Source organism: Drosophila albomicans, chromosome 2L (assembly GCF_009650485.2).
Source record: "Drosophila albomicans strain 15112-1751.03 chromosome 2L, ASM965048v2, whole genome shotgun sequence".
Lineage (NCBI taxonomy): Eukaryota > Metazoa > Arthropoda > Insecta > Diptera > Drosophilidae > Drosophila > Drosophila albomicans.
The window spans coordinates 19,026,765-19,049,341 of NC_047628.2; the positions used below are offsets into that span (position 1 = coordinate 19,026,765).

General features: G+C 35.3%; 1 protein-coding gene across 2 annotated transcripts in view; it reads left to right on the forward strand.

Moving 5' to 3' along the window:
- The window catches only part of LOC117565982 (CUGBP Elav-like family member 2), a 141,299-nt gene that overhangs the window by 23,210 nt on the left and 95,512 nt on the right, over positions 1-22,577 (forward strand). For both annotated transcript variants that reach the window (XR_007954648.1, XM_034245387.2), the window contains exon 2: positions 15,218-16,165. Coding sequence is in view for 1 of the 2 variants with exons in the window: in XM_034245387.2 (XP_034101278.1) it covers positions 15,426-16,165 (740 nt within the window). In the remaining variant the exon portion in view is untranslated. The remainder of the gene's footprint in view (positions 1-15,217; positions 16,166-22,577) is intronic.

Genomic DNA, 22,577 nt, shown 5'->3' on the forward strand with positions numbered 1-22,577 from the left:
GCGAAAAATCTGGCGCAACTTTATTATGTAGACAAACGCAAACAAATGCGAGAGGCGCCAAATTTGCATATCAAAGCTGCTAATAGAGAACAACACACACAGAGAGAGAGAGAGCAAGAGCAAACAAATAAATGGAGACTGCAGCTGTGTGTGTGTGTGTGTGTATTGTAATGTGTGCTGCGTGTGTCTGTCATAAATGTGTTATTTATGAGGCATATTAACAAGCGACAAACGACATACAACACACACACATACGCAACAACAGTGTCGCCTTTATACAACAATCAGTACTACATTACTCATACGCACTGTAGCACATTTATTGCCTTAAATAATTGATGCGGTCATCTTAGACGCAGCCAAACAAATCCAAGCAAGGCTTTAATCAAATATAAAATGATTGAATGCATTTTGCAATAGTTCGCTTAAAGTCGAGACGAAGCTTTAAAGAATTCATTTTATTATTATTCTTCTGTCAACGATAATCTCTTTTAACATTTCCATTCAAATGCAAAACAGAACAAACGACAATCTTCAATTGTTTTTCCTCTCTGCAGCATTCCTTTGAGTATCGTTACTTTTTCTTTGGCCTTCAGTCATTCAATTACCGTGTTTATCTCCATAGAAAATTCAATGCACAAAACACACACATTCCATGAAATCTAGAATTAAATCCTTTGCGCACACTGACAAATCTCGACATTTTCACTGACTTAATTCAATTTAACAGTTTACAAAAAACAAAAAGGGAACGGAAAGAAAAAAAAACGAAAAAGGGTTAAACAAACAAAATGAAATGTCCGATAATATTTTTAGCACAAAGGTGAGAGACAAGAGCAGAGAACAAGAACGAGAATGAGAATGAGAGACAAAACCAAAAAAAGGACACTGACTGGGCAAAGTCAAACACCTGCAGATGGCAAAAAAAAAACAAAAGGAAAAATGAAAACTGAAAATGAAAACCCTTTGAGAGAGAGACTACGACCTCGTGATAAGCGTGCGACGTGCTGTCACAAAATAAAGTAAAGATATCGAAAAAGGGGTGCACACTTTTTTTTTTTTTTTTGAGTATTTCTGTTGTTGCTTTTGACCTTCGACCCCACCCGCAGTGTTAGCTATTTTCGGCCACATTTGTCTATTACACACGAATTAACATGAAGCCCAAAAATAAACAAGCGACAGCGACACAGACCCAAGTTTATCTCAATGTCTGCATCTCTGCATCTATATAACTGGGGTTATTCCTCTCCTCACTTCACTCGCTTGACGATTGCATCCCCCGAAACAACAATAGCAACATGTCAACAGCTTTGTACGTCACTTTTGTCTGCCTTCTCTCATATCTTTCATACCAAATTCCTTTTTTTTTTTTGTTATTGTGACGTTTATTTTGTTTTTAGCTTTGGTTTGTTTTTGTGTATTTTATGCGGCTGCTGCACATATTTATTTGCCCAAAAAACCCTATGGCACTTTTATCAACACACAAAACGTTGATGCACCGACAGAAGAAAACTCTGTGCACGATTTGTTGAATGCAGCGAAGCGCACGAACCACAGCCTGAAATTATTTGCAAATCATTTTGGCTATTTTTTTTCTGTTTTACTGTTCTGCGTTTCATAGAACGTTTGTATTTTATGGGAAATCTATGACGGGCTTATCAGTATGCTGCATAATGGTGCAGTTGGGAGACTATAGACATATATTGTGTATACTCTTTGCTGTAATAAAATGTAAAGGTGTTTAGTATTGTTATTTTAGTATGGAATAGGAATAATGTATTTATGTTAAAAAGTATAATTTATTTTTGATAATTAACTAAATAAAACAGTGAAATAAAAAAGTAATAAAAAAATAAAAAATGTAAATAAAAAAAATTAAAACTATAAATAAAATAAATAAATATAAATAAAATTAAAAATAAATAAAAATAAATACGCAATTAATATAAATAAAATGAAAATATATACAAATCCACAAAAAATTAAAAAATATAAAAAAAATGGAAGGGTAGACTATATATTTTAAGCAGAATAAAAAAAAATACTATTCATATGGAATATGAATATAATGTTGTTTTGTAAAATAATTTTACTTTCAGAGAAGTTATTTTTTCAATATGACACAATAGGACGGTTTTTAAATATACAGAAGTTAGTTTTCATTCTACACAGAATAACAAAAATATTTAGTTATTAAAACTTAATTCATTTTCTTATTTTCGTAACTTAATTAATCGAATAGTTTAAAAAAATATAAAATATATATTTTTTTGTACATAAAGTAAATAAATATTGTAATAAGAATTGTAATAATCAATAGATCTCAATAATACTTCGAATTTTCAGTACTTAATCAGTAGGATAGTTAAATATTGAAAAAAACTAACAACTACTTGATTAATATAAATTAGATATAATTAGTATAAATATATTGTATTTTTATATCTTTACTAATTTTATAAATGATGCATTGTCATTAGTAATTCTCAACTACCCTGCACTAATAGTATTATGTTTGTTTTGTTTTGCATAAATTTCTAACAGCAATTTAAGCATAATATACTTTATTTTGCTTTTCTATTTGCTGAATTTTCTGTACATAATTTACAATATTTAGGTTATTTGTATAATTGAATATTGTTGCCAGTACATTGTAAGCTTATTTTTTCAACAATTTTAAAGCCCATTGTCTGTACAGTAGGTCGAATTGAGCTGACACCTTGACTCGGCCCTGGGTTCTGCTGTCAACTGGTTTTAATATATCACAACGCAAAATAGCTAACGAACTGCATGACAATGTCAAATATCGGGGGCAACAAACGATAAATTTTCACAAAATTGACAACATCAAATTGATGGGCCAATTTGAGGAGGGGGGTTTATGATGAGAGCAGGCGGAGGGGCATGGCATATATCGTCAACAGTAAAAAATAAAAAGGAGCCCAAACATCAGAGAGAGAACGGAAGGACGACGCTTTTCCGTAGATAACATTAAAAAGCGAACATCGAACGCACTGAGCAGCGACATCGCGTGTCAATGAAGATTATGATAGGATATATAAAAAGCAGCAAGAGCAACAAAAAAACAACAAGCAACAGTAACAACATGACAACAGAATTGGACATCGTCGAACGTCGCGCAATATGACTGACATGTCAACACACACAGCTCGCAGCGAAAAACAAAATAAAAGAATCATAAAAAAAAAAAAAAAAAACAAAAAATGGCAAACAACTTAAAAATGAAAACGACACTCTGAAAAAGTTATTTATATGAATTTTTATCAGTAACCAGAGCAAAAAACTAGAACCCAATGACAATTGACAATACGAGAGCAGCGAGTACATATTGTCAAAGTTTATTTCATTTATCAACCCGGTCTGTGGGTCGTTTGAGTATTGTGTGTTTACCAAAGTCGAGCTCGAAAACTTTGCAGATTATATCCCCGCATGCACTTTGGCTTTATTACCGCCGCACTCAATGCAGAGCAAATCCTTTAAAACTCTCGCTCTGTAATTAGCAAAACTAGATGAGAGCGAAGAGCAAGAGTTATGCGCCAGCCAGCGAGACAGTCAGAAGTGCTGCAGTTGTTTGCGGTATTTGCAGACTGTACTTAGACAGCTAGAGAGGGAGACTAGACTACTGTATATATTGGCTTTTTGGGCTCTGCTTCGCATGCAAATCACAACGGTGCAATTAATGTGTCGCAACTTGTCTAGCCATGCGCAATTGTTGTCTCCTGGCTGCCGCTTCCCTTACCTTGCCCTCAAATTGCCTCTTTGGCTAATTTGATATTTAAAGCTGCGTTCGTTGACCAGCTAAATTGTCGACAGTCAGCCATATTTCAGGATTAGCTGCAGCAGAAGTTTTTTGCTTTAATAAATATAAATATTTAACTCAAGTCTAAAGTAATTAATTTAAAGTATTAACTACTGGCAACAAATATAAATATTTAATGTCAGTCTTCATTTAATTATGGTCTTGAGTTAAGAGTATTTATGCCCGCTACCCATTGGGTAGAAGGCTATTATAAATTGATATTGAAGAAGGCAACTACTAAAAAGTAGATATATTCTTGATCAGCGTCAACAGCCCATATGAGTGTTAGAACTATAATTTTTCGACAAGACTTGTTATGTATACAGCAGATCAAATAAAATCAATAATCGAGGAGCAGTTAGTTTCATTTGTTGACAATCTGTCATATTTTACTCTATGGTATAATAAATCGATATACCAAATGCTAAATTTGGTATATATATAGTACTACCAAATATATAAAGATTTAAATAGTACTACATTCAAAAGGTTATATCAATATTCCAAATATAGCACTTAGTATATTTGTAGCTGTTTTGTGGTATATCAATTTGCTATATTTTAAAATAAATACCACATTGTCTGGCTTATACTCAAAATTGGTAGCTTATATCTAACAGTGTAGCTTTCTTACTTGTTTACTTATACCATAATCTACAGCCAATAAATAAATATGTATTTTTGTAGTCTTCATTTAACTTGTTTCGAAAGTTAGGACTATTTCGCTCAAAGCATTATCTTCTACTACACTTTATTTGCTCCAGTTTATAGACTTAAAAAGTATATTATTTTTATACCTAAATTAAAGCACTTTGACCTCATTGCGTGTGCCTGTTTCCTAGCTTCGAAACTTGCCTGCTTACGACGTGTCCAAACCAATTAACACATTGTCCACTTTTTTAATGCCCACCTCGTGGCAATATCCGCATTGCCCCACACGACAATGTGAAATGCCAAAAACACTTAAACTATTTGGCCAAACAACTTTCGATAGCCGGAAGCACTGAAAAAAAAGAGTGGGGTGATAGTTTGAACTGAAACTGAAACTGAAACTAAGACAGCAAACTTGCGTGTCAAACACTCACAAAAGCAGCCAACTTTTTTAATACCAAACTGACTTTACCTTTATTGCTCTCACTCACTCTGACCAGAGACCACCAGAGCAAAGCTATATCTGCCACCTATTCAAGAGCTTGCTGCTGCTGCTGTCCGAGGGAGTGAAATTTATGTGCCCCATACACGCAGCACGCGGCACATTTCTCATTTAACTGCCTCTTTGCCATTTGCTAATTAATACCAAATTCCATTTATTTCAACGCTAAAACAACTAAATTTTCTCACTCCCCTCCTCCTCCAAGTTCAAATCAATTTTGTTGCTGACTTTTCCTATTTTTGTGTTGTCGATTTTCTGACTTTTTTTTGTTTTTGACTTTCTCTCTGCGAGATTTGTGAGCTTTTACGACTTTTGGCATGTCCAAACTTGGTTTGCCATATTCTGGTCTATTGCGTGTTTTAATGGTTTGGGGTTGCGGTGGGTGATGAGAGAGGGAGGAGGGAAAGCTGAAGGAGGGAGGAGACTTGCTGTGTCAGCATCGTTTAGCTGCGATCGCACGCAAAAATATTTGTACGAAATAAAATTAATGGCGTCCGTTGATGTTTTATTAATTTATACAGCGTTTCGTTTCGTTTGGGGGCGCCTAGAAATAAAATATATTGCTCATACGACGCGTGGTTTTGCATTATTGAGTAATTAAATACTAATTAAAGCGTAACATGAGCCAATTTTCGTACATTTTCCCTTGATTTTTATTAGTCTGTGTATACAAAACAAGGTCCGAGCCGTTAATGAGCTGCATTCAATGGAAAGAGAGAGATAGAGAGAGGGACTTTAAGATGATTAGATTTAGCTGTTTCACTAATTGGATAGCTTAAGTTATTGCTTACTGGGCGCGTGAGATTAACATGTCAAATTGGTTAATTATATTGTCCTTAAGGGAGCATATGATGACGTTGTCATATCTGCTGAAGGAGTTTGTGATTGAGAATAATGGTTGTATATTACTTAATACAAATATTTTGAATACAGGAATTAATAGTTCTCAGAAACCTAATGAATATCGAAGATAAACTGTGCAATTTCAACTTTATTTCGCACACATAAAAATATCTTTAATACAATTTTGGTTTACTTGATTGAATAATTCATTTTATTATCACTGGCATTTTCTTGGGGAATGCCAATAAACTAAACGTTTCCGCCTTGAAGATAAAAGGGAATGCCTTTATTTGCCTGTACTACATTTTATTATCAATAATTTTGAAAAATGCCAAAAGCATTTGCCTTGCAGGCTTGTTTAAGCTGCTAACTTAATTTGGGTAACTTGATTACCTACGCCCTCTTCTCTCTTTATCGCTTTAACCTACCTGCATTTCATTTTGCTTTCTTTGGTATTTCATTTAAAATTTTACGAGGCATTTGAGACTTGTGCTGTGCCTGGCACTTTGCTGAGGAGGCGGAAGGGCGTACACACAAAACATGACACAACAATTGGCAAGCTGCCAAACCTGTCGACCCCTCGAAACTCCGCTCTGCCCCCACATTCGTGACTGACAGTGTTGCAGTTTTTGTGCGGCGGAGAAAGAGAGTTCCAATATAGATAACAGAAAATAAATATAAATTATTGCACTGCGCTCTAACTGTTGTGTCCTCCTCTCTCAGTGTTGGTTAGTCTGGTTAGTAGCTGTATTGATATTGTCCTTGACTATTGTTTAAACACAACCAAAAAAAAAAAAACGAAAATGAAAAAATGTTTGCAAATTGCAAAATATCATTTGTATGTCCAGAGCTACTTCTACTCACCACCAATGTTTTGGGAATTTCATTTCGCATATTTTCTACAGGAATGTATATCATGTTCTGTGTATATTCCAATTGGTTTTATCCCCCCACATAGCATTGTCATGTGTCTGTGTGTGTGTTTTTTTCCTGTGGATTGTTGTACATTTTGTTTGATCCTTGGCAAGCAATAAATATTGGCATATGCAAATTGCATTCGAAATTTCAAGTGCCTCTTTCACAACCAATTGCTAATTTTGCTGCCTGCAAATTGTTCTTGTCGTTGTCGTTGTTTGTTTTCTAAGCATAGCCAGCAAAAAAATAAAAGAGTTGGATAAAACAATTTTTGCAATTGTTGCAGTAAACAATTAACTGCAGATTGGCCCATTGCCATTGTCAGTGCACTTTTTGGCCAATTTTCATTAAGACTAACTGCAATTCGAAACTGTTCGCAATTGGTAAATATGAGAAATATTCGTATTTGCATTGATTTCAAACTTGAGCTCAAATACATGCAGAAACTCCATCTCAAGTAAATAACAATAGCAAGCACAGAAGAGCCAATATTTAATTTAAAATTGAAAAATTTGGTGAAACTTGTTTACTGGTGTTTCAGGTATGCAAGGAATTTTCAAATTGTATTGTATGCTTTAGCTAATTTTTGTTTCTCATTTAATTGAAATGTCTAATGGAAATGAGAAATGTTTTTTTCTTGTTGCTTTTTTAAATTAAAATTACTTTTGGCTACATATTTATAAAGTTCTTTTGTAGAAACAGGTAACATTTATGATAGAAATCGTATGCCTTTCGGTTTTAATTAAATACTTATTGTGGTTATGGGAAAATGCTTTATTTATTATGCAGTTATATCAATAAAGACACAAGTAATAAATCTACAGTCGAGTGTACTCGGCTGTGAGATACTCGCTTCCCATTTTGAATTAAAGCAAAAAGTACGGTATTCTTCTTAAAATATACCACAAACTACTAAAATATACAAATACCTAATTGTCAAATGCATTTTATACCATACAAAAGTATTTGTCAAATCATTTTTACAAATTTTTATCTTATGAGAAGCAAATTTTCACAAATCATAGATACTTTACATACTTATTATTGTATGTACCAAAAATCAAAAAGTGCTTGTTATTAGATTTTTTCGATAAAAATAAAGTACCTTTCTATCCTATGGGTAGCAGATATAACAAGTATTGTAGAAATTGAGTCGCCTTGCTTAATCAAGGGTTTTCCTTCAGTTTTCTCTTTTGCTCTTCCAATTTGTTCGTCTGAATACATAATGTTGTGGTTGCTTAAGCAACTGCTTTTTGCCTTTGGTCATGATCAAGCATGCGGCGTTTATCAAAACACAAACAAGCCAAAGTAAAAACCAAAACAGCAAACTATGATAATAATGATAAGCAGTTGCAGAAAGTGAAGTGAAGAAAAAAAAATGAAAAATGCAGCTGCGAAATTTTGTTCAAAACAACAATTTTGCAGACAGAGAAAGAGCAAAGAAAAATAAAAAAAAGACATACGCGAGGGGAAAAGATGACAGATTAGCGCTGGAACTTTCAGATGCTAGGTCAAAAGAGTGCAAGGGAGCAACGACGACGACAGTCGATTGCAGCAGCAGTTGTTGAGACTCGGACACGTCATCAAAGTTGCAAACCCGCGTACATGAGGATTTCCGGCAAAATTGAGAAAGTGCCGAAGAAAACGAGAAAGAAAGAAACCAACAAAGATAACAACAACAACAACAAAGCAGACGCGATTTTGGGGTGTTGTTCAAGGGGCAAAGTTAAACGAAAAACTTTGCAATGCGCAAAAAAATATTTGCCATACGTACAATTTAAAAAAAAATAGAAAAAGAAGTGGAAAGGTTAGCCGCCAAAGTCCTGCGAAACTTTTGCTAATGAGAGTAAGAGTTTCCTTTGCTGTTTTCGTTCTTCATTTATACTTTTTTTTTGCTTTCTTCTGTACTTTGCGGTGCCGCAAACTTGTAACTTGCCCACTTCAGTACACTTCACTGCAGTTGGTTGATTTTCTAGTTTATTTACTTCTGTCTACTTGTTTTTTTCTTCTTACGAATTTTTACTTAGCTGACGACATAAATAATTCATTCATTTGATAGGGCGCGACGTTGCTTAACTTTTAATTAAATCACAAAATGACTTTAATTGAATATATTTCGACGAACAAAAGAGTCACGCTCGCGCTCGCCAGTTTGACAGAAATAAGCTATTAAGCCCTTAAAGTCTAATAAAATAAACAGTAAACACACTTAATGCCTTGATTACTCGAGGCAGAGAGGACACACAGCCCAACCTTCTCAGCTACTTGAATGTTGAGGCCAACAGATTTATGCTCAGCCAGCCAGTCAGCCAGCCAATGTTGACCTCAAATTCTCAACCAGATGGTCAGAGCCAGACCGTGAAGGTGCCGGCCAAGTGGTTGGCTCCTCTGCTACCGAAGCATAAACAATTTAAAAACGCAAAAGGATATCGATTGATGCTGCGAAAAACTACTTGAAATTGTTGAGAATGTAACACAGCAATTTGTTGTTATTTTTTTTTTCTTTTTGGCAGTAACTTGTGGCAGCAAGTAGTAAATTTATAGCAAATGATGTGGCGCTGTCTTAAAGTAAAATATTGACAGTTGACTAGCCAAAAAGAGAGAGCGAGAGCGAGAACGAAGCAAAAGCTAGTGTAGCATGAACTGAGCTGTTGCTGCCAGGACAACCAGAACTTCAACTTCCAACTTGCTGTCGTTGTTGTTGTTGTTGTTTTGTGTGTCGACGTTTTTTGGCTGCTTCGGCGAAAAAGCAACAAGCGCGCACAACCAAGAAGTAATTGCTTTCTGCTACTCATCCTGTTCGTCCTTGGCATCGTTTTATGTGCCAGCATGCCATGACTATGCTCTGCTTGCGGTCGTTTGTTGTTATCGTGGCTGCTCTTCTTGTTCCCCACAGTCAATTTAAACCATAAGAAAGCAGCGAAGAGCGACGGCTTCAAAAGTGAATCTTTCTATATTTAATTTTTAGGCATGTTTCTTGTTTAAAACCAAAAAGGGAAGTGAGTGGAGACAAACACACACACACACATGCCAAAGTTGTTTTTGTTAGTGCTTTATAAATATTTCACTCTATACACGTGGCGTATACGCAATATATTTTATTCATAGAGATTCGAGAAGAAAAAAGAAAATCACTGAGAGTGATTCACACACACACACACACGTTGAGTGAGTTTCCATGTTTTCGTGATTACACAACTTAAACAATAAACCCTGGACACAATAACAACCGAAAATTCATAATAATAATTGCAAACACTTCAATCGTGCATAAACATGTCTGCTTGCCAGCCTCTTCTTGCAACATGCTTGAGGGCGTCTTTAGGACTTAATAATAATTAGCTGACTGAATGCCTGACTGACTGACTGAATGAATGAAGGACTAACTCACTGCCAGCCTTGCTTTGCCTTGTCTGTTAATAAATTTTACTGTGTTGAGCTTGCAGTTTGTGTGTGTCTCTGCTCATTTGGTCGTTGAATTAATCATCATTTTGGCCTGAGCTGGCATTATTTATTAAATTGTCAGCTGATAATTTATGTACATCATGCTGCCTGTCCGCTTGTGTTTTGCCGACAATTTCCGAAATAAACTAAAGAGGCAAATAGCATATTAATTGAAGCTAAACAACAACTACATCTGCGGATGAGAGCATATTTGACATATGACAAGTGCTTACAAATGTCTTGAGTCGATAGCTGATGGCTTGGCTTAAATTACATTTCATATTGAATAGGTTTAACTTGATCTGTTTTCTGTAAATAATGTTGATATTCATTTGGGAATAGTTATGCAACTGTAAGAGTAACATTTTGAATATTTTAGTAGAATTTCAGCTATTTTTAAAGCTTCAAAATGAAAATGAAAATTTATTTTTTTCGCTTACTATTTTCTCCTACTCTCTGCGCTCTTTATTCTTTTCGCTAGAAAATCTCATTATTTTTTTGTGGCTCGTCGGCTTCCTATATCACGTCGGACTCCTCTTTCCCACTCCCCCTCTCCACAGTTACTGTTCCCAGTCCAATCTCTCTCTCTCTCTTGCCCAAGCGCCATTCAATAGTCTCTTTCCTGAGCTGGGTGTTAGAAAGCAGTTCTCCTCGTTGTAGTCGCCGCTTATCAACTTTTTCCACTTAGATTTCCTTCTCACTTGCATACCAGTGTGTGTGTCTCTGTGAGTGTGTGTAGTCTGGGAAATTCGCGTAGTTTCGCATCGCGCGAAAGCTAGAGAGACAGCAGCATATTCATTTCTCTTGCCATTTGCTTTATTTATTTTGCAAAGGATTTATGTTTTTGGGTTATGGCGCTTGTCTTTGACGCTGCAGTCACCATTCGTTTTTTGCTTTCCTCTCTTTGCTTCGCTTCTCTTTATTCATTTTTCTGGCTTTGGCGCGCATTTTCTATCCCCCATTTCTTTTTTTTTTGCTTCATTCTATTCGCCAGTTTGATAACATTGCACAGCTAGTTTTTAAAGCCTTTTCAAATTCTATTATGCGACAGCTTTGCTGACTAATGAAAAATATGGAGAAGAAAATAAAATGAGAAATAAAACAAAAGATGCCGTCTGCTGTTGTCTCAAGCGGAGATTTTCTTTAACTATAATTAGTGTTGTTACTGTCGTTGTTGTTGTTGTTCTTGTTGCGGCAAACTTGGCTAATTAAGTCGCAGACTTGGCATAGTTTTTAAAATAAATCTCAAGGGGAAAACTCTTAGAAGGGAAATAGCTAAATTTTCATATCATTTACAAATTTATTATTAAACAGATTTGTTAAATTCCTAGAAAAATGTTAATTTAAGAATATAGAGTTTCATAAGTAAAAATTTAATATATTTAAATTCGAAAATAAATGTAAATGAGATACTCATAGAGAGAAAATAACTGAATTTAAAATGCAAGAGTTTCTAATATGCAATTAAAAAGCAATATCATTAATCATAGAGGGAAAATAAATAAACAAATTTGTAGCTTTCAAAAAATGTATATGGAATATTTTAAAATAATAAAGCAAAACAAATCTTAATTATTGAGGGAAATGAACTGAATTTAAAATTCAGCTTTAACAGAAAATTTTTTCAATTTTTTAACAAACAAATTTTGAATTTTTATACTAAAAATTATTTCTATAACTAAATTATCTAATGACACCTTAAAGCAAAAATTATATAGCAAGCGCTAAGTGGTTTGAAATTTAAAATTGATCTGTCAATCAAAAAGTAAATGAACAATTTGCCAATAATTTATGAGAATGAAAATTTATTAGCTGTAATTGTTGGAAGAATGAAAAGAGCATTTTGTGGGCAGAAGGTGTTTTCAATTTGGTAAATACTTGAGAGCCATAAAGCTTGTTAAAGAAAATGCCTGAGCAACAAATTAAACACTCGTTTAGTTAAATATATATTGCATACTTTTGTGGCTTAGACAAAACGAGGAGCAAGATAGACAGAGAAAAAGATACGTAAAGCGACTATCAATCATCTGTTGGCTTAAAGCGCTTTTCAATGGTTTTACAATAATAATATTGAAAGGCTACTGCACTCTGCGGCCAGTTGGCATTCAAGTATGTAGTTGCAACTTGACCACAACAGAACAGTACAGAACGGAGTAGAGCTCATGGCAAAAGCATCTTACAAGCTTTTTGGTTAAGTCTCATTCACACAAGCAGCAATACAATGAAGGAGAGTGAAGGAGAGTACACACCTGCTTCTTCAATAGCTTGGCTTGGCTGGCAGTTCACTAGCCCTCTGCACAATTTGTTGCAAGTATCTAAACTAGAATGTTTGTTTAGTATCTTTTACACTATGGTGCATTGTTGTTGGTTGCTTGCTTGGCTGGTTGGCTGGTGAGCTTTCTTTCATTGCTACTACGACGTACTTTGGACTCGGCTCGGAAACTCGGCCGCAGGACGAGCTAACACTGTGTGTTGTTGTCTAGCCATTCGTTTGTGCATGCTTTGCATGCTACTCGTCTGTGGAGGAGGAAGGGAAGAGGGGAGAGAGAGAGAGAGGGGCATGTGTTGGTTTGCTGTTTGTTGTATGACATATAAAAGTCAACTTGAATGCGCTGTGTAAATTTAGCCACCCGGCCAACAGCCTGGCATTGCATTCCCACTCTTTCTCTCACTTTAAGAGTGCTTCGAGTGTGCACAGTACATTTGTAAGCATGTGTGTGTATGTGTGTGTGCACTATACACTGTTGCAAGTTTAAGTAGTTGTGCGTGTGTGTCTGTGTATGTGCCAAGGAAATGGTTGCATTTGAAAGGAATTTGCCTTTACAAGATTTTACTCTTTTCAATTTACACGCGCCGCGCACTTTTCCTTATATATGTATGCATGTATGAGACATATACACAGCTATATCAAGTCGAATTACATACAGAAATATACTGGTTATATCTGTATATACCTTACGTATGTACTTGTATTGTATGCATTTGGCTTTTGTAAATGTTGCTTTCTTATTACATGGCATTATATCGTGCCTCTCTCGTGTAGTGTTGTAGCTCTCTCGTTATTGTTGTTGTTGTGGATGTTGGGATGTTGTTCAGGATGTTGCTCTGAATGCAGGAAGTCATCCTTGCGCTGCAGCATAAAAACTGATTTATTATATATACTCAGGCTTTTTTGCGCTTAATTAGCAAAAAACAGCAGATTGTAATTACACAAAATAACCTGAGACACACGGCTTACTACATGCTCAGTCTGCCAATTTAAATAGAAAATTGTTTAACAGGCATGCTCTTAAAATTTGACTTATCTTGTATTTTCTATAAATAATGTGTTAAGTAATCTTAATTTGCAGAGACTTCGAATACTTGTTTACTAGAAATTACACCACATAACCACATACATAATTCGCTTAATAATTATATTAATGTAATATGAATAAATTTCCAGATTAGGAAAAGTTAATTTAGAAAAATTAGTTACTAATAAAATTCCAATACACTAATTTAACATGGTTAGAAAAAGGCTAAAATAAGCTCTTTCGATTTATTTGGTCTACAGCATACTCGACTAGTATATTTATTTTTAAAAGGGATCGCTAAAAGATTACAAAAACTAATAGTGATAAAAGAAAAGTTTTCACATAAAACATTTGCTTGATAATCTGGCATATTATGTACTTTGTGGTATATTTGAAATGTAGGTAGTATATTTGGCATATTTTAGTATTTTTATTATATTAGTTGGGTATATTTTAAGAATAATACCTCACTTATTGCTTTTTATCAGTCGAATGAACTCAACATTCTTATTTGTTAAAGCAAGGACTATTTTCATTTGAATAAAAGAAGTTAAATATACAAAAGTTATTATATGAAATTGTTGGAACGCTTCAATTACTGTTAAGAATCCGCTTCTTGAGCACTTTGTTGATATTGTATTAGGCTCCACTCTTCTTTTAACAGTTCTTTAAAGATCATCAAATATAAATTGTTCACTTGATTGAATTGCTTTGCCTTTTCTTGCTACATTCACTTTTTCCTTCGTTTCGAAGTTCATCAATTTTGGTTGCTCTTTTTTTTGGGCGGAGGAATTTGCTGCATTTCGCACCCGTATCAGGAATCAATTGGGCTTTCTTCATGTAATCAAAATCTGTTTATCATTCAGGCTTCTTGTTTCTCATGTTTGCCATGAAAAATCATTTCATTTGGCTGCTTCATTTGTGTGCAATGCCTGATGTACTGAGAGCGAGGCCATCGACAGCACGGCAGCAACAGCAGCATCATTCAAAAATCTCGCAAAATGCTGACCATAAAAGTGAGGTACACTGATAGACAAAGAGAGAGAGATGGAAGAAAGAGAGAGTCTCAGTTGGCCTCAAGGGACACGCACACAGAGACAGACAGAGTCCACATACTTGGCTCTCAAATGTCATTGCTGTTGCTGCTGTAGCTGCTGCTGTTGCTGGCATTCAGTGTTGCTTTCTATGGCTCAAGTGTTTGCATTTTACAACCACACACTCTAGGCACGTGTGTGTGTGAATGTACTATGTTCTGTGTGTGTGTATGTGTTCGTTTTATGTTTGTGCGTTGGCATTTTGTAGCTCTAGTTCTCTAGCAGCAGCTTAAGTGAAATGTAGCTGACCTAAGCTACAAAATAAACACAAATGCAATGCACACACACTCTTATACACTCGGCACACACTCTTCAAAAGGGTGGACTACACACGTAGGCGAGTTAAAGGACAATGATGAACGCAAATGTCAGTGCACATGACACATAAAAGCGAGAGAGAGGCGAAAGCACAAAGACAATGCGACTGAACTAGACAAAGAAAGCGATAGAGAGTGAGCGAGCGAGCAAACTTTTCTTTTCCTCATTTTTTAGTTCATTTTCAGAAAGGGTTGTGTGTGTATGAGTGTGCTTGTCTGTGTGTGTGATTGTCAAGGTCATCATCTATACTAATAATTTCATGCTGTCGTCGTACTTTTTTTTTTGTACTAATCCAATTTGCAATCTCTCTTTGCCTCCCAACTTTATCCCTCAGGCAAATAAGCAATAAATAAAGCAAAAGCCTAGCAAAAAGTGTGTGTACAAAGAGTGAGAGGGAGAGACAACAAAGCAAACAAAACAAAAACACTAAAAGGAAAAGCGAGAAAAAGCGCGAGCAACTTTCTGTGGGTGTAAAGAAAGAAGAGACAGCTAACTGGCGAAAGACAGAGAGAGAGAGAAAGAGAGACATTGCAAGTTGAACGATGCTGAGCTCTCTGGACGCGCTTGCCGGTAAAATAGCCAAAGCGACGCCGGGCACAGGCGCCGTGGCGGCCAGCGCCAATGGCAATAAGCCAACAAATAATGCACATCATCCAGCGCATCAGCATAATCATCTGCATCATGGGCAGCGACACCATCAGCTCGATTATGATTATTCCGCTGTGGAAATTGAACCGCCCGCCGAACAATTGGCAAATTCACCGCGAAATGAACGCGAACGTTTGCAGCAAGCTCAGCACGCCTACGAACAGCAAGCGCAGGCTGAATTGGAATTCGGGCTGGCGGATGTCGACACTAAAAGTTGTCTAACACTCTTGAGTCATCGGCGTAGCAGCAACAATATGCATACACTGGCGACGGGCAAAGCAACGAGTAATGGTGGCAATGGTGGTGGAACAACAACAACAGGAGTTGCGACTAGGCCGCAACACTATCATCATCCCTATCAGCGTCCATTGCGACCAATTTCGCCAGTGGTGCAACAGCAGCAACAACAGCAAAGTCAACAGCAGCAGGCATATCAACAGCAGTTATCACATTTGGCAGCGCTGCAGGATCATCATCAGGAGCTGCTGCAAACGCAACAGGAATTGTTTCACAAGCAGCTGATCAATATGCAACAGCAACAGGAGCGTGAGCGACAAGCGTCGGTTAATTTTAATGATAGCTGCAACAGTGATCACGACTCACAGCAAGAGTACAAAATTTGCCTGAGGGATAGGTGAGTGTGTGCCACGCCCACAGCCTTACCAAAACAACAACAGCTACAACATCCACACACACACACACACTCGCAAAAAAAATCATCATCACGCATGCCACAAATAAATACTTGACTAATTAGCATTTTAATCCTTATATTTTTTTACTGTTTTGTTTTCCATTTCATTCCATACATTGCATGTCTGCACTTCACAAAAAGACAAACTTATTTCATTAACTAAAATCAACAAGCAGCACAACAAACTTCAGTTTACCCCTTTAATGGTCATACAGTGAAAATGCATTAAAATAAATATGTGTATATATGTATGTATATAATGTAATGTATATATATCGTATAGAGTATATCATCAGGGGAGTTGCAAGAGTTGGTTTTGCAATTGCACATGAATGCATTTGATGTGCTGTGCACTCAGGTGTGCATTAAATCCCTCATTTCCCTCACATCAGCGAGGCATGATGTGAATGAGTCAGACAACAGTTCAAGTAACTTTGCACTTCTATTATTAGCTCTAAAGCTCATCAATATGTATTGACTTGACGTGAGCAGCACTTTCATGAACTGTTGTAAACTACATTCAATTGCTGACACGATATCATTAACTTTAACGCAATAATATTATACCGATTCTGTTTCAACTTTATTTGCGATTAATGGCGTTACGTTTCTGATAGACAACTTTCAAAAAGATGCTTTTTATTTGGGAAAAATGATTGCAGTAGCAAATTAAGTATATTTTCGTACTATAAAATACCATAACTTTTACTTAGTAATATTGTTCCAATTCTTTTTAAATTGATTCCTTACTTTATGGCATCACTTTTCTTATAAACAATGCAGCAAAAATCCTATTTATTTGTGAAGAGCTATTTCAGTTGTAATTCAGTATATTTTTGTATTTGTTAATTTTCCCCGTTTGTATTGTAGCTTTATAAAGAAAGCTTCTTTTTTTAAATTATTTATTATAATTGAGAATTAAATTATGTAGTACACTAAAATAGAGTTAAAACAAATAATTGCAGCCCTAAAAGTAGTATATTAAAATACTGCCAAATACTCTTGGAATGTATAAATAATTTCATTAGAAAACATTCTTTATTATATTTATTTATTATTATTGTAAGTATGAATTAAATTCTATACTATACTAAGAAACAATTAAAACTTACAATTGCAGCTCAAGATTATTGCATATAAAAATATTGAAATAACACTTCGAATTTACAATTCATTTTAAATACATTAATTTCACCGATAGTCAACTATAGTTAAATTATGCTTTGGCCTTTACATCGAATTTTAAATTCAATAATTCGGACAAGAATCTACTATTACATTAAATATATATTTTACTTTCCATTTTCGTTTAATTTATACTACAATATCACTATTCTATATCACAATTTCTTTATCACTTAAAATACTTTAAATAATTAACAGTTCAACTAAACAATCTTTCATACTTTATTAATGCAATATTATTTGATCGGAAAAATCTCATGCAATCTGTTTTAACGATTAATTAATTTACCATTCCTCAACCATGCAAAGTCATTGCTAAATATTTAATTTCGAGCATAAAATATTGTCTTTTAATTAGTCATCAATTTGAACATAATAATTTAAAATGTTATTATTAATTGAGGGCAGTTTAAAAATGATAGACTACAAAGAGCGCAGCATAATAAATAGTTATCGCATTTATCAATACGAGTATTGGCGATGATTCAACACGCGTCTAGCTTATCAGACTTTCCGCTCATCAGTTTCATAGGTTTTACTGGGTATTAAGTGTGCATAAATCAGCATTAATTACGAATTAAATATGAAGCTTGGTGTCCAAGCACACTTGTTGATTGTCTGTGAACTCTCGTTGATTGAGTTCATTTTCGTGCACATTTATTTCGAGCACAAATACTGTGTCTAGAGTCAGTTTGTAACTCTGTCATGTTATGTGTCTGGCAAGAGCAAACACGTCAGGAAAAACACAAAACAACCAGAAACAAACCAATTCTAGAAACGAGACAAAGAAAACAAGGTACAAAAAAAAAAAACGGACGCCTGAAAGCGTGCAACACAATTTCGTATGTGACTCTGAGCAGTTGTAATTTGTTTGCAAACGAAAATGTCACAACAACAATAGAGTACAACACCTTGACAACAACAACAACAACAACATACTGAAATTCACGTGACAAATTGCTGCTGGGCGATGTTGTAACAATGTCTTAAGCAGAAGGTAGAGAAAAGGCAGTGAAAAAGCGAACACGCACACATAAAGCGAAGTAGAAGTAGATACACATCTGGCATTTAACTTTATTATACATGTGCATTTTAGTGCCAAAGAGAGAGAGAGAGAGGGGACAGAGTCTTAACTAATTTAATGTATAATATCCATTTGACATATTGTTTTCATGTTTCACTTTGATTTGTTGCCCACTAAAAGAGCCCTTTGACTTTATGACTAAGAGCGTCTTTTGCCCGTTTTCTCAACCAACACTTCTTAGCCTGGATTGTGACCCGCCTTTCACACATGCTAATATTTTTGGGCGTTTGGTCTAGGCGCCGCCTTGACAGTTCTTGGCTCCTAACAAAATTACACTGAAAGTAAAATAGTTCTAAGAATTTAGGCAGCAAAATAATGTGATTGCGGGAGAAAAGTTGGTGTGTGTAAACAATATAATTAAACATAAAAATGTGGCCAAGTATTTTAAGCAATCAAGAGTGACTTTTTAAGAAAAGTTTTATTTCATCCAAATGTATTTTCCTTATTCGTAAATGTTCAACAATAGAAAAAACAAACGAAAGTAAAAGACAAATTTATTTATCCAATTTATATCATTAAGAAAATAGCTAAAAATAAATTCCAAAGCTGATGACGCATTTGAATTCATAGTTAAAGCGGATTATACAAAACTTGACTTGTTGCGTGGTCACACCCTTATTTATTAGCATTTTATTTGAATTTACATTTGCGTTTTTAATTCCCATTTCTTGCAGTGAGCTGCACCTCTGAACTATTTTTATGCTTAAAACGAGAGTTGACGTTTATTTTTATTATTGTATGATAAAAATTGCTGAAGTGTGCACACAACAACATATGCATTTGACATTTTATGTTTATTGTGCAGTTGCAGTTTTGTTGTGACATTTGCGTGTTTCTTGCTGCAGCTGTGTTGGCACCGTTCATTGACTTAAAAGCGCGTGTCGTAATGCAATTAGCCTTAAAAGAGTCAGGTGCCCAGTTCAGTTCGTTGGGTAATCGAAATCAGTGAGAAACGAGGGATTTGCATGTGTCGAGACATCAGTCCAATTAGTTGCTACAGAGAAATAAAGTAGAGAAATCAGTAGACTAGATAAGCTGGTTAAATTTCATATAATCGTCGAAGGCAAGCGACTTTCCATAATAATTACGTAAATTTGCCGTTTGCAGTGAAAGTGAAAACTGAGCGACAAAAAGCGCCTTTTGCAAATAAGCAGAAACAACACAAACACAACACACATACATATATATATATGAACAAATGCATGGAAGTAAACAAAAGCTGTGGATGGTTTTTCATTTATTAAAGTGGCTACGCAGAGGCGAAAGCCCACAGAGGTGGGGGAGAAAGTAGCAAAAGGCAGGCTCTCGGACACGTAAGCGAACAAACATTTCTACAAGCGACGTCGACGTCGTCGTAGCGAATGAGTGAGACTTGCATATGTATGAGAGAAGTGTTGTCTAGTGTGTGTGTGTGTATTTTTGAATGCATGTGTGTGTGTATGTTAGTGCCTGTGGGCAGGAAGTAAGTGCAAAAGTCGGTGAAAAGGTTATGTGAAGCCTAGTTGGCTCGTAAATACGCTAAGATATTAGACTGGGTTGAATAAAATAAAGAGAAGAGTATAGATTAACATAGCTAAATAAATGTATTAATATTTTGAATTACTTCAAGATTCGATACAGTATTTTTAAAATGCTAAATGGACCGAGCTAAATATTTGTATTAATAATTTGAAAAGCACTAGGATTTGATAAAGTAGTATAAGTAATCTTGAATGGAGACACCCTTACTTAAATCAAAATTGATAATAAACTTTAAATTAATTCTCATACGAAGTGCATTTATATAATGTTGACATTCTGAAGAATGATAATAATCTTTAAATGAGTTCCAAAGTGGAGTGCAAAAAAATTACAAAATATTTGTTAATTAGTTAAAGCAAATAAACACATAACTCATGGTAAAATGCTATAGCGAGGATTTAAGCTAATTCGAAAAATATCTAAGCTTTATCATTATAGAGAAGCAAAATTATATAAAAAATTTATTATTAATAGTAACTTCCAATTTATCTAAATATCCTGTCCTTTGTCATAAGTAAAGAGCGCTTAGCAGTTATATTATTCCCTCCAAAAACTCATACACTCAGCTGTTTATAGAGTAATGTTCGGAGCATGAGGTTGCATATGGAGATATTCGCGTTTTCTACGTAAAATTCAGCCTTTAGAAGACCACACGAGTGTTGGGCTTGGGCTGTGTGCACATTGTCTATTATGCATAAAGAAAAAACAACAACAACAATAACAGAGTAACAACTTTGTACATAGCACCCACTCAGCATGTTGTTTTTGAACTCCCGGTGGCAGCAGCTGTGTTGCATTTGAGTTGTTGCAACCTTCGCTTTAAGTTTTGCCGTGTTCGTGTTTGACCCTCGAGTCAGGGACTAAATAAGATGCAGCTGGGCTTATGACACCTCAGTGTGCCGCGGGCAATGCCGGTCATTTAACCCACTAAGCAAACACTTTCAGCGTTGCAGTGAAATCAAAATTACTAACATATTTTTATCATATTTTCCTGGCTGAATTTTAGCCTTGTCTCTTTCGGTTGACATTTGCATAACTATATATAAAGCTCCGTTGCGCTGCGTTTATCTTGGTTAAATACAGAAAACATATGCATGTGTGTGCGTGTAAACTCTTCACCTTTATTATTTTATGAAAATGTTATATGCATAAATGCTGAAATTTTTGGGCATTTGTGTGTTTATGATGGGGATTTTTGCTGGGTTAGCATATCTATTTTGCATATGGGTTTCATTGTTCATGCTATTTGGCAAAAATTTGTTATTTAAATAAAAAGAAGTTGCATATAAATTATATGCATGTGTGGAATTTGGGGGTACATGATGTTTTGACGTATACGTGATATTTGAATATGCGCGTTCTGACCCAACGCCCGGTTTACCCTTCAGTCCTTCGTTTGGAAAATATTTGAGGGAAAAATCTTGTTTTAGTCATTGCTGAAAATGAAATATGAAAGTTTTGTTGTCAGTTCTAAATGCAAAGATCTATCACATGTTAGTTTGATTGAAAGAAACATAAATGAAATTGTTAGTATTATCACTTTTGATCTATGGCTGCCGTTTATCAGGATTATGTAATGTAAATTTTCAGTAGAAATGTCAGAAACTAAAATGCATTTATTGCTAGTGAAATATTGTTGATAGCATTGCTGTAAAAAACTAATTTCATTAATACGGAAAACAGTTTTTATTGTTAGCACCTTGACTGCAATTTCCTTTGGCACATCCCTGAATACCAGTTGGAGAAATAAAAATTGCATGATAAACAAAACAGACCGCAACATAAATAAAAGCGAAAACAAATAATGCTTACAAAGTGCCGAAAATCTAGGGGCAACTGAAAGAAAAAAAAAACAAAAACCAAACCGAGAAAAAGGAAAATTTTGCAACTAGAAGCGCTGACGACGCCGCAAAAACCCAAAAAACTAGCAAAGTTCATTTCCACACCAAAATCAATGAACCAAATGGCGGCAAGCAGACACACACACACACACAGATTCAAACGCAAGCAGACGCATACTGAGACACAGACAGCGCACAGCTTGTTGGGGTGGGTCTAGCTTTATTGTTTGTGGAAGAAGAGGGAGGGAGGGAAAAAGAGGAAGTGGAAACGTTGGTTTTTGGTTTGAAAATGGGTAACAGCTTTGCAGCTTTTGTTTTGCCGTTGTGGTGTACTACGTTGGGTTTGGAATCGGTTCGTTTGGCCTGGGAAAACGTGGAGAGAAGGCTCGTTCCTCTCCTTTTGCCTCTTGCCTGGCACAGCCAACTGTAGCCAGAGACCGCAACGCAGTTACAAAAAATTCACACACACACATACAGAGCAAACACCAGCAAACACTTGCAAAAGAAGCCGAACAAAACTAACCGCAATTTTCGAGGCGCTTGCATGCAATAGAAAAAGAATTGAAGACAAAAAAAAAAAATGTGGCAACAACTAGAAGTAAAAAAAAAATGGGAGAAAAACTATAGCATAGCTGCTGCTGTTGGTTATTTTATTAATGCTTTCACTTTTTGTGCAAACATTTTTTTTATTGCTATATATAAACATTTATATTTTAGTTTA